The following is an 11,907-nucleotide window of genomic DNA, read 5'->3' as shown; positions in this document are numbered from 1 at the left end:
TGGAAAAATGCTGTCCTTGCGTCAGTGGTGCCATTGATACCAAGTACCCAGATGTAGGCTGATCGCAGTGGAGTTTTATTTTCCCCCTCATCAGCCAGCTGTGGGAAGGGAGCCTGGAGTGACCACCGACAGCCGGTGGTACTGAAACGGGCCCAGGGAAGGCTGCTGCGGTTTGCTCAGCCTCCTGCTGCCCCGTGTGCGCCGGGCCGGGGTGGACCTGGCCTCCGTGGGTTCCTCGGCAAGGGGCAAGGGCTGGGCTGGGCCCAGGCAGCCCCCAACTGCCACCGTGATGTCAGTGGGTCCCAGGGGTGCCACCATGTTCCCCAACTGTACTCCTGCAGCCTCTCCGCTGCCCTAGGGATGGGCCTCCGGCCTCTCCCCCTCGGTGCCTGCCGTTAGTGATGTACTTGTTCTGACAGAGGAGCTGTGGGCGAGCTGCCCCAGAGAAACACTCGCTGGCGGGCATAGGTGGGCAAAGACTCGGCTCCCCTGGGCCTGCGCACAGCTCTCCCCAAGCTGCTGCGCCTCTGCCTCTGCGGGATGGAGGAAAAAATATTTGGTAAGAGAACGAGCTTTCAGGGTTAGCAGTTTATTGTTGCTGAGGTGCTGTGATAAATAAAGGTGAGAAAACTGCAAGCAAACTGGTGGTCTCTACCCAGGCCCCAGCTTAGGTGCGGCCCCGGCTCGCCAGCCACGCCGGGCGCAGTGAGGAGGTGAGATCTCACCTCCTGGTCCCCAGAGAGGTGGTCGCCACTGGGGAGGGTGCTCTGAGGGACAAGTCTCCATGACACCAGCCTTACCCCTTGGTAGCCGTGCGGTGGCCATGAGTGCTTGCAGTCCCTGCGGGCCCAGGAGCACGGTGGCTCAGCCCAGTGGCCACCAGTGGGGCCGGGGGGGTGTGGCCGCCGGGGGGGCGGGGAGGTTCGGGGGCCATGGCTGCCCCTATCCGAGGGTGAACGTGCCTTTCCTCTCCTCGACCAGACCCTCCTGCCTTTTCCCCCAAAACCAGTTATTCCTGTTGTGGGCTGTGTTTCTGGTACCTCAGAAACTCTTGCTTTAGAGTAGCCTTCTTCTTGGCAAAAACAGACCAGCTGCCCAGGGATGAGAAATGCACTAAACCTTGTAATTTAGTTACCTTGGTAACATCTGTAAGGAGCCACTGTTTTTTTCTTGTTCTCTTTTATGGCAATACATATTTATATTTACTTGGCAAAAGTGTGATTTATAGCCATTGTAGCCATTCTCCTGAGCATTATCCTGACAGACAATAGTTCCCATTTCTAACAAGCAAGGTTAAATGACTGTAAAAGCAGGTATTTGACTTTATAGTAGAAACCGAGATTTACCATCAAGAAACTAAGCTTTTGCTAAGCAAAGTCAAAATCATGTCAATACTGTATTATTGTTTCAAAGTATTATAATGCTTGATCACATTTACTCAGCACAGGATTTTTTCAATGGTTGTGTTTTAGAACAAATATTAAAAAATCTGTTTTGTTTTGTTTTTTTTTTTTCTTTTGCATTGTAACATTCTCACATGTGTAAGTTTTGGTTGTCAACCATCCATCATACAGGGAAAAAAAAAAAGAAATAAAAGTATTATTGCTTGTGATTACAAGCCAAAACTAACAGCCTTGCCTTGGACTTGGTTGTTCCTGGATTTGGCTCTATGCACAGCTCTCTTCCTGCTCCATCATTCCCATTTAGCCATCTGTGTCCTGGTAGTGGCTCCTCTGCCCTACACAACCCGGGACACTTGGGTGCCGGCACGTAGCAGTTCCCTAGGGATCGGACTTGGATCCTGCAGAGTAGGCAGTGCCCCCAGCTTTTAGGTGGCTCTTTGCCTTCTCTGGTTACTCACTTGTTTCTCTCTTTGCTCTCAACAGCAGGGAATTTTCTGAGCCCTTCAAAGGGAGGAGCATTCCTCACTCAGTGACCAATTCAGTAATTGATTTAATTAATTTGAAACTAACTGTCCCTTGTTAAACTGATAATCAAGACACCAATTATCTGTTAACAGTCCTAAATATGAATCAGCAGTAACGAAAGTGTTTCTCTCTTAAATAAAGAAATATGGATTTCTTTCTGATATCTCAGAGCTTCTAAAATGAGTTGTAAATATGGCTGTTTTCTTTAAAGAAATAAAGACCCTATATTAGAATGCCATTTACTAGTTCAGAATAATACAAATGCATATTTATTTCTGAAACTGCATTTAGAATTTTAACCTTTTTAATGTATTATGACCTGTAAGACGTAAGTCTCATGGCATGATAGAAAGTTTATTAAGGATAAATCCTGCTCACCTTACTCATTTATGTAGCCGAAATCCTCAAGCAGCCCCGGGTTTTTAAATCAGAACGTTTCCATTGCTCTGTTGCAAGTTGGGTTGGTGTACACATTTAAAAGTCTTATTCTAGGAATATTATGTCTTTTATTGTATATACATTTTTATTTGTAAGAGGTAATGTAAAAGTGGTACATAGCAAAACATAGCTTTATTTTTTATTGCAGCTATTAATTATAAATCATTTTGTAAAACTAAAAGATGTTGCTTAAATAAAAGCATTTACATTATGATTTTTATTATGTATTTTCATGAAACTAGATTTTTTTTACAGGTTTACAAAACAAAGCTATTAGAAAATATATATTCGGAATGTGTGCCCAGTCTGTATACTTTATGACATAAAAGTGTTGGATGAGTACAGCAAGCAAGCCACTGATGTATGATGGCTTGTCTATAGCTCTCTAAGTACTTAATTGAGTTAGATCATTACCCATTTATACAATATTTTCTTCACTTTTTAAATTCTGATCTGAGGGCAGTTAATAGCTGTTTTGTACTGTATTAATGATGGCAAGTCAACAGTTTGATTAATCATATATTTTCAAGCATGAGTATTTCTGAGCACATCCTATAAAGAAGGTGTCCTGATGGTTTTTTTAAATTCCACGTGTATATAAATGTGTTTATTTCTTTTCTATGGAAAAGAAGGGCCCAAAAGCAGGTGGTATATTAAGGTCCTAATATATTAAGGTCCATCTCATCCCGTATCTGCAGTTTCAATCTGCACACATTCCTTACTGCTAAACCCCCATTTTTTTTCCAGCTTCACTGTCTGTGATAAGCGTAAGCTTGTAGAGCCCTGGGCAGGTGTTTGCACCATTAGCAAAACCATGTAAGTCGCCAAAAAAGAGGTGCTTTAGAGAACAAGAAGTAAGCAAATTGAGGGCCAAATTCTGCTGCCATTTAATCTATTCAAGGATGAATTCTTTTACTAGATAGTCTGTTGTCCAAAAAATTGTTTAGAAGTAAAGAAGGACGGAGTAGTAGTGCAGGTGGCAAATTCCAGTGCTGACAAACACAGGATACACAAAGCCATAAGCATGTGAAGACGTATATTAATCATACATTTCAGCTGTAAAGTCTTAAGGGTAGCAAAAACGCATCCAGAATTTTCAGATGTAACTTTCAGGTTGATAATTGTATCCTTTATTGAGCAGTATTTTAAAATATATTATGGCACACAGTGAATGAGTAAAGTGAATGAGCACCTGAACAAAATGAAGAGAGGATCTTTGTTTCTGGAGTCAGCTTTTCCTGTGCAGTCCCTACTGCTAGCAGTGAATACATCAGGTGTATTTACATCATGTCTGTGCAAGAGGATGTTTATGGATATGACATATGCTGCTCTGCACCCTTAAAACCCGAGAACTAGATTCTTTCTAAGTACCATATGCATCTCTGTTGATTTCAGAAATATGCAATACTGCAGTAGTGAGCATGGTATAAGAATCTAAATAGATCCATAGACATATGAACAGACAGATGGATTAAGGCAGACTTTGTCACTTTGTCCCTAAAAATCCTTTGTGATACTTATCTTTTGTGTACACAGTGACACTAAGGTGTCAGCCCAGATCATGTCCTTTAACTTAGTAATATTTTAGGGATTTACATAAAGTTTTTCCTTGAAAACGTGGAGGAGTGTGTGTGCACATTTTGAAGAAATGTACTGGTGCTAGTAATATAAACCATTTTCATTCTATTTTGAAAAACATTGTGAAGGTATAAATTATGTTTGAACTGGACAGAGATGATAATGTGGCATGTGACTGAAAATATATATGTTTTTAATAGATGATTCAGCCGCAGAGAGTTTTAATGGCAATGAGACCGTGGGACACAGTTCCAATGCTTCAGGGGGAACACACTGCAGGGAGATGGCAGAAACCAACAGTAATGGCAAAACAAATCTGGAGCAGGATGAGCAGCCTCTGAACCTGAGTGACAGTCCCCTCTCTGCTCAGCTGACTTCAGAATACAGACTAGATGATCACAGCAGTAATGGAAAGAACAAATACAAGACTCTCCTAATTTCTGATCTCAAGATGGAACGGGAGGCAAGAGAAAATGGAAGCAAGGTAAGATGCTTCCATATGCTCCAGATATGAAGTGTGTAGCTTAGAAAAGGAAAAGATTTGTGAGGCCATACCAAAGGTTATTCCCAGCTAAGCACTTAATGCAATGTGTCTAATGTTTGTCACATCATTACTCAAATGCTATACATAGATTGCTCTGTTACACATATATGATGCATACATACATTAAGTGTATGTGAATGTACATGGGTGAATACATATATATAGGCATATATATTGTGATGACACACTGACAAAAAACAGTGCATTTCTCCATCAGGCATGAATTTTATCAGTCCATTTATTGAGAGCTGTCTACATTACTCATTTGAAATAAATATATATTAAAATATGTATATAATGTGATACATATATATATGTATATATACTGAGATACATATATCTGTGTATATTTATAGATGACCATCTCATTACTTGTATTACATATCTGTAGAATGAATCCGTATGAATGTTAAGTGTGTATGCCCAAGCAAATTACTACATGTGAATTATCAACATCTGAAAGGAACTGATTTCGTTCCTTCCTGATTGTTTGTGTTATGCAGGCACCTAACCTGAATTAGAACTGACAAGTTTGCTTGGAGAAGCTGTAATCCCCCGAGGGCTTTTCTCTGTAGTTTCCATTATGTGGGTAAGGAGAAGCGAGGGTGGTTATATTGTAGATAAAGACAGATCCTATAGATTAGGTAGCTAGCTTTCTAGGAAGGTGTTTGTCCTGAGGGCATACTGTAGAGAGGGTGAGGAAATGGCCTGTATCACAGAATGTATCCATTGATCTTATTGGTGACAAGTTCCTGTCTTTTATCTGATAACTCCCAACTGGATTACCACTCTTACAGCACTGGTAATAGGATGTTAGTACTGGGTCCAAATACTATTAATGCTAGTCACTAGCTTTCAGTAGCCTACTACAAAATAAGCTGGCAACAGAGATATACTTTGAATGGCCGCATTTTTTCCAGGGCTTTGAAACAGCAATGATATGGAAAATCACTCTTTATAGGTATATCCAGAAGGGGATTGTACATGATCGATGTCTAGAGAACAACATTTATTTATGCTAAAGTTTTAACTCCTGTCTTCATTGCCCGTGGAGTAAAAATAAAACCTTGAAGTGTTTTCTAACTCAAGTGTCTGGTTTTGGTGGGTAGAAGAAAGGGAGACCAAATGGGAGATTGTTAGTATTTCTCTTTCTTGGCCATTCCAGTTTAGCAAATCATGGTCCCCAAAACCTTCTCTATAAAATCTTTATGAAAACCTGTTTACCTGCATGGAATATTTTTATTTCCACAAATTTTCATTTTGTTGAAACTGTCCTGAATAGCTCTGGTCTCAGAGTGTGTATACACTCCAGTGCTGGATTTACTCGCTACTTTGACTGTTGCACAGTGAGTCCCAAATTGGCTAATATGAATGGTATCTTCATTTGCTTCAAGGCACATTGTTCCAATGAACCTTTTATAAGCCAGTCACCCAAATATTGACAGACACACAGGCTCTTTTGCCTGAGGTACATTGCTGCTTCTGTCATTACTCTTGCAAATACACAAATAAGCTTGGTGAAGAAAGGGAGGAGTCTTAATGTGGAACTCATTTATAGCTAAGACAAGAACATAGCCTAATGTTACATTTCCAATTTTAATCAGTTCCAACTCAAATGCAAAAAAAATGTATCAAAAAGTGTTAAAACTCTGTTTGTAATGAATTGAGATGACAGTCAAAGCCATCTCATTCTTTTTTATTCTACAAATTTTAAGAGGCCCGAATCATCCCCTACATTGATATATTCTTTCACCACTCACTGTCATCCTACCCACTCTATACTGCCGACAATGTGCAGATTTGTCTCCCCTTTTTGTCCTAGTGAAAGTCATGTTGATGTTTACAGTTCATTTAAGTATATGATTTATTAGGTATGCAGTAAAAGTTATTAAATATGGAGTGAAGACTTCAAGAAGAACACACTCCTGGGATAATGAAAAATTTGTCAGAGATTTGTAAGCTGAGTGTAGAGTAAAAGAATGTTTTTGTGGCCAATTTCATACTTTACAGATTAATTCCACTCTTTTTAAATTTAGAAAAAGTTACAGAGTATTTTTAGAATTAAAAAAAAGCCATCAATGTATTAGAATAGAATGGAACTGTACAGCGTCTCAGTGTTTCGTATGCATACATATACAGTCATATAAATCACTACTGCTTTACCTTAAGCGGTATCGTACATGCTAAAGAGTCAGAGAATGTTTTACAGGTCCTAGACCTGATCAAGGAGGTCCTCTTGCCTTCTCCTGATGATTCAGGTTACAGGACCCCTCCAGAACAGTGTTCTGGCCATTGCTGAGCTGATGAATTTTGAACCATGCAGAAGATCAAACTCCTAGTTGTGTGCAGTACTGTATGCACTGGATGTGCTTGGGCAAGGATATCACAAGGAACTAGCCAGAACTCTTAATTCTCTGCCAAAAAGGACACAAAATAAAGAACAAGTAAGGTTAACAGAGTACAATAGTTTCCTAGGAGCAACATCTCACATACCCTTTTTGCCCAGAATACATCAAGTATGTGAGTTGTATTTTGAAGTCATCTAGGAATTCTCCCAGTGCTCTCGCAGCATCTAACCTCCAGCCATTTGCAGTTTTACGGTTATCAGACATGATTAGATCTGAATAATGGCATCATTGGTAGAGATGGGTAAGCAAATGTGTTTAGCATAACCTCTAATCATATTTTCATGAGAAAAATAGTCTGCAGTGTTCACCAAATATCAAATTGATATGCCACTTCTTATAATGTAGTATTCTTACGGTATCTTTATGTGGCAAGGAACTGAGAAAAGTTATGTGAGAAGTTAGTGAAGAAAATATCTATTTCTAAATGAAGGGAAATATATTTTAATTATTGGGCTAGCATTGCAGGAAGTAATACATTATACTTCCTCCAGCTTCTACAATGGCTCATTCAGTTTGCAGAAGATGTTACTTGCTTGAGATTGCCAGGGCTCTGTGAAACCCAGAGGCAAAGGGCTGAAGCTGGAAAGACCTGTTGGGTGACATGTTCCCTACCTGCTCTGTCTGAGTTTCGTTAAACTATATTATAGGTATTTGCCTGTACAACACTCTTTACAAGAACGATACTTCCTTCACATGTGTTGTGGTGGGCTCCACCATATGACAATACAGTTCTGATTGATAATTTTGTACGTGCTGCAGAAATATGATCAGAAGAAGCAGCTGAGCTAAAAACGGTAGTTTTCCCGTCATATTTTCTTTGTAAATCTGACAGCTAATAGGCAAATGTTTTTTGAAAATGGTTACTTTGTGGAATTTTTTCAATTTTTAGAGTATTCATCTTGTCAATACCTATTTGAAGCAATTATATGCTTATGCTATATGGAAAGTTTGCTACATAGCGGCCTCATTCTGTGAAAAAGTCTTGGATGTCAAAACAGGGATACCTAACATTTTCCTAAAATCAGGCCTCTCTAATGTACATAGAGGAATTCGTTAGTGATTTGTAAGAAATGTAGTTTTTTGGGAATAATAGATCAAGTTTTCTTGTCTAAAAAGACGCTGATGAATAACCCTATGAAGAAATTTTAATTGAACTTTTCAAACTGCAAGGGTATATTATATAAAGAATGCTTTGTTCAGTCACTTCAGAATATGACTTTTAAACCTGATGTTGATAACACTCTTTAAACAAGAGTGACGTTTCAGTGGACAGTGTAACTTCAGTCTTTGAATCCTTAGTTTCAGGCAGTGAGTATGTGTGGTACCCTCTTCTTTGTGTGAAAAGACCACACGCTGAGTGCAGTGGAGGGAGCTGCCAAATTGTAACATAACCTTAAAATCTAGTCCAAAATATATGACCATTAACTGAAAAAATGTTACGCAAGGAAGAAATGGGTTTTCATAGTCTTAAATACATATATGTAAGTATGTATGTATACATGTATGTGTGTATGTATATACTTTGTATGTATGCTTTTATTAAGCTGATATTAGGGAACCAATCCTCCAGTAAGACTCAGGTGTTCATGTCAGTAGAACTTCCTACAACCGTTTAGGGCTAAAGTGAAGTCAGTGACGTTTTGTATAGCTGCACATATGTATGTATATATAAATATTTACCTTAACAGGGCTGGGTCTTTGTACTAAAAAAGACTTATAAAGTACTCATCTCTAAACGCTCTGGAAACGCAGTTCTATGAATTCAAATAGTTAAGTGCACCTATAAATTATTTTAGATCATTATATACTTATGTGTGAGACTGCTGGGTTTCTGTATGACCATGGTGAAGTCTCTGTAGCACTGAGATTTTTGATTTCTGATTCTTGTGTCATTGCTTTTTCCTAGACCATATATTTTATTTTGAAAAGTCATTATATAGCTTTGTCTCTTCCACATCATTTATTTCATGAAATATAGCAAGCTCACTCCTTTTAAATGATTTTGTCTCTTCTGCATTTGGATAACAAGGTTATTGTGATACAGTATGGGAAAACAGTTTTTTGAGCTAACCAGCCATACTTACGTTGTGCCATGTATTTTACCCTGATTAACAAATAGTTCATTATGTCTGTATTGCAATGGACATTCCTAGTATGCAAAACTTCTCTTTGGGATTTCCCAGATAGAAACATGTGCTACTGATGATGAATGCCTAGGAGATGCATTAAAGTGAGGTGACAAGGAGGACACACACTATGTGTCCATTTTGTTCAGATACCTACTAAATGCAGACAGTTGGTTAATGTCTTCTTCTTTCTTTCTACCAGACAAAATTTCTGGTAGAAAAATTGGACACCTCCAGGCCCTCTGAATGTATGGTAGGGTAAGTTAATATGCATTATGTTTAACTCGACTGTGTAATTGGCTGCACGGAGAAGTGCACAAGATGAGTAATTTTTCTCTAAGTCTGAAAAGAAATGCACAGTTTTAAAGGAGAGAACAGTAAATAATGATTGCTGCATACAGTGACCTTTAATTCTAATACTGCACTCTAATGTGCATGTCATTATAGTTACAGTGGTTCACAACAAGGCAGAGCTTTCATGTAGTTTCTAAAAGGAAGATCTTACTTTCTGTCACTCCTTTAATGCTGGGCTTTTGAAGTGTTTCTCAAGCTTTATTCTTCAACCTGATGCAAAGAGCAGTGGTGGTGTTGTGGGCCACTGCCAGGGACGGTTTGGTCCCAAGTATTGCAACTTCAAACTGGTGTAGTAATGGATGCATTTACACTACGGCAAGTTAGCCTGGCAGGCTGTCCACTTTTAAGACAGGTTCCGTCCTAAGAAGGTATTTAAAGACTGTAACCTTGCATGGGATCTGAAAGCTAGAGCATATGTGAGATCCTGGGTAAAGAGTCATTTGAAGTTCCTGCATGATGCTCTAGTTAAAACTTCAGTCGTCTTCGGTGGTTAGTCCAGCTGTAGAATCTTGCAACATCTGCTTTGCTGAAGGTCATCGTTACTGAAAGAAACCGAGCACAACCATCCATGCAGCCTGTCCTGAATACACAAATATACAGATAAGCCTGTTGTAATGCACTGGTGCACCACGAATCCAGCTGGTTTCCAAAAGCACACATGAATTTAGCCACAGATAGATACCATCTCTGAGGAGTAAGGAGGAGTGTCAATGTGTTTCTTTCTCACTCTCTCTCCTTTTTAAGGGTATGATTGTATCTCAGTGAAACATGAAATGTCATTCCTAATATCCAATGAACATCAACACATCTGACATTGTGTCTCTGAGGTATGTGAAGTCACTGTCTGTCTAGTTCCCCTCTGCCTCTGTTTTTGTCTGCAGGTTTGCTTGGGGAAATGGTCAGAACATAAGGGAGCATATAGCTTTTTCCAAAGCAAGTGGAGTCCTCAGAAGTTACAGTGGGCTTTTCTATAGACTGATAGTAGCTTATTGAGTCACTTAGGAAGTAATTTATTAAAAAATTTTCTTAATGAAATTTGAAACAAGTGTGCATCTACTTGAAGCAAGAAGTAGAATGCAGACTGTGGGAATTTGGCATGTTGAAGAACAGTGTTGGAGACGTTATTTTTTTTGTTTGTTTCTTTCTTTTTTTTTAACTTCATACCTAAAACATTTCTCACTTCTTTTTTTCTTTCATCATAATTTCTTATTTATATTCAAGTGGCATAGGTTTCAGCTGAATTGGAGCATTGTCATGTGGTTCTTATATGATATGGTTACCTCAGCTCTAAGCAGGAAGGAAAGCTGGAAAGGGTAAGATAGAAGTGTCTCCTCCTCTTTTGAGGATACCATTAAACTCTGCATGTTGGCTTTTTTGGTACAAAAAAAAATTACCCTTTTGCCCTTCTAGTTTATGCTGCCAAGTACCCAAGTTACAGATAATGAGTCTGGATTAGGAGTTTAAGCCTTTCAGAAAGGAGTTTTTGACTTCAACTCATCTTCTCCACAGAACTTCTCACTCACTCTCTTGCCTGAAGTTGGATCTCACTACCTAGGTATGGCATAACATGAAACTAGATTTTGTTTTGTTTTGCTGTAATTGTTACATTTTAATTCGCTTCCATAGTCAGATAGAAACTGTTAAAGCAATGCCCTATTTTACTGACTGCTGCTTTGTTAATGCAAATATCTTAAGAGTCTGCAGTCCAGGTTTTTAACAGCCTTATATTATGGCTTAATTGTTAAGACTAGGAAGAGGCTTAGCACAAAATTCTGTTTGCTACTGTAATGAATAACCTGTGAGGAGGGAAGCAAAGTCTGGTGAAAGGTATAGGCAGGACATGTTACAACAGTTAGCGGCATACTAGATTTTGAGCAAACAGCCACCTAAGGATGGGGCAGAATGCATAGCCAGCGTGGTATGCACCCTGTGGAGCAGCAAGACATCAGCACAGCCTGAGCCTGCAGCTCCACAAAGGTCCAGCCTGCTTCCACTGTCCCAACCACAGCACCAAGGACAGGATGGTGGCTTCTTCCAGCTGTGCCTTAATTGTTATCTGATGAATTCCATCATTGTTGCTTTTCACTAAATCCTTGGAAATAGTTTGTACTGAGATTCAAAAGTGAAAATGGTAAAAGAAGTGCACTGAAGGTGAAATCCACCCCTGCTGCTATCGTGTGTAGATGATACAAGGCTACAACATCTTTTGGCTTGCGTCTCACATCTTTGGTGCGTGAAGGCAGGCTCAAATGTTCTGTTGAAGTGTACATCTTTTTCTTTCTCTGCTACAGTCAGGTTTGTGCAAAGGTAACAGGCATGCCAGTGTTCTTCACAGCTCCTTGGGAGATGATAGATACACTACAATGGAAGGAGATAGGCCCCTTCTGTTCTCGTATGCATGGAGACTATTAATGAAAGGAGAATAAAAAGTGTATGCAAGTAGTTTTGTGATCTCCTAATTTTTTCCTACCCACTCACCTACACATGAGTAAGACAAACTAGCCACACACGAGTAACACAAACTAGCCTGA

General features: G+C 39.4%; 1 protein-coding gene across 1 annotated transcript in view; it reads left to right on the top strand.

Annotated features, from left to right (window-relative positions):
- Positions 1 to 4,150: 4,150 nt before the first annotated feature.
- Positions 4,151 to 11,907, top strand: part of LOC104163114 (nucleolar protein 4) — a gene marked incomplete at its 3' end in the record, with an annotated part of 45,231 nt that continues 37,474 nt past the window's right edge. The window contains exon 1 of the mRNA XM_009702004.1: positions 4,151 to 4,428. Coding sequence (XP_009700306.1) covers positions 4,228 to 4,428 — 201 coding nt within the window. The remainder of the gene's footprint in view (positions 4,429 to 11,907) is intronic.

This window comes from Cariama cristata, unplaced genomic scaffold (genome assembly GCF_000690535.1).
Source record: "Cariama cristata isolate BGI_N322 unplaced genomic scaffold, ASM69053v1 scaffold9566, whole genome shotgun sequence".
Classification (NCBI taxonomy): domain Eukaryota; kingdom Metazoa; phylum Chordata; class Aves; order Cariamiformes; family Cariamidae; genus Cariama; species Cariama cristata.
This window is presented reverse-complemented; position numbering and strand designations above follow the sequence as displayed.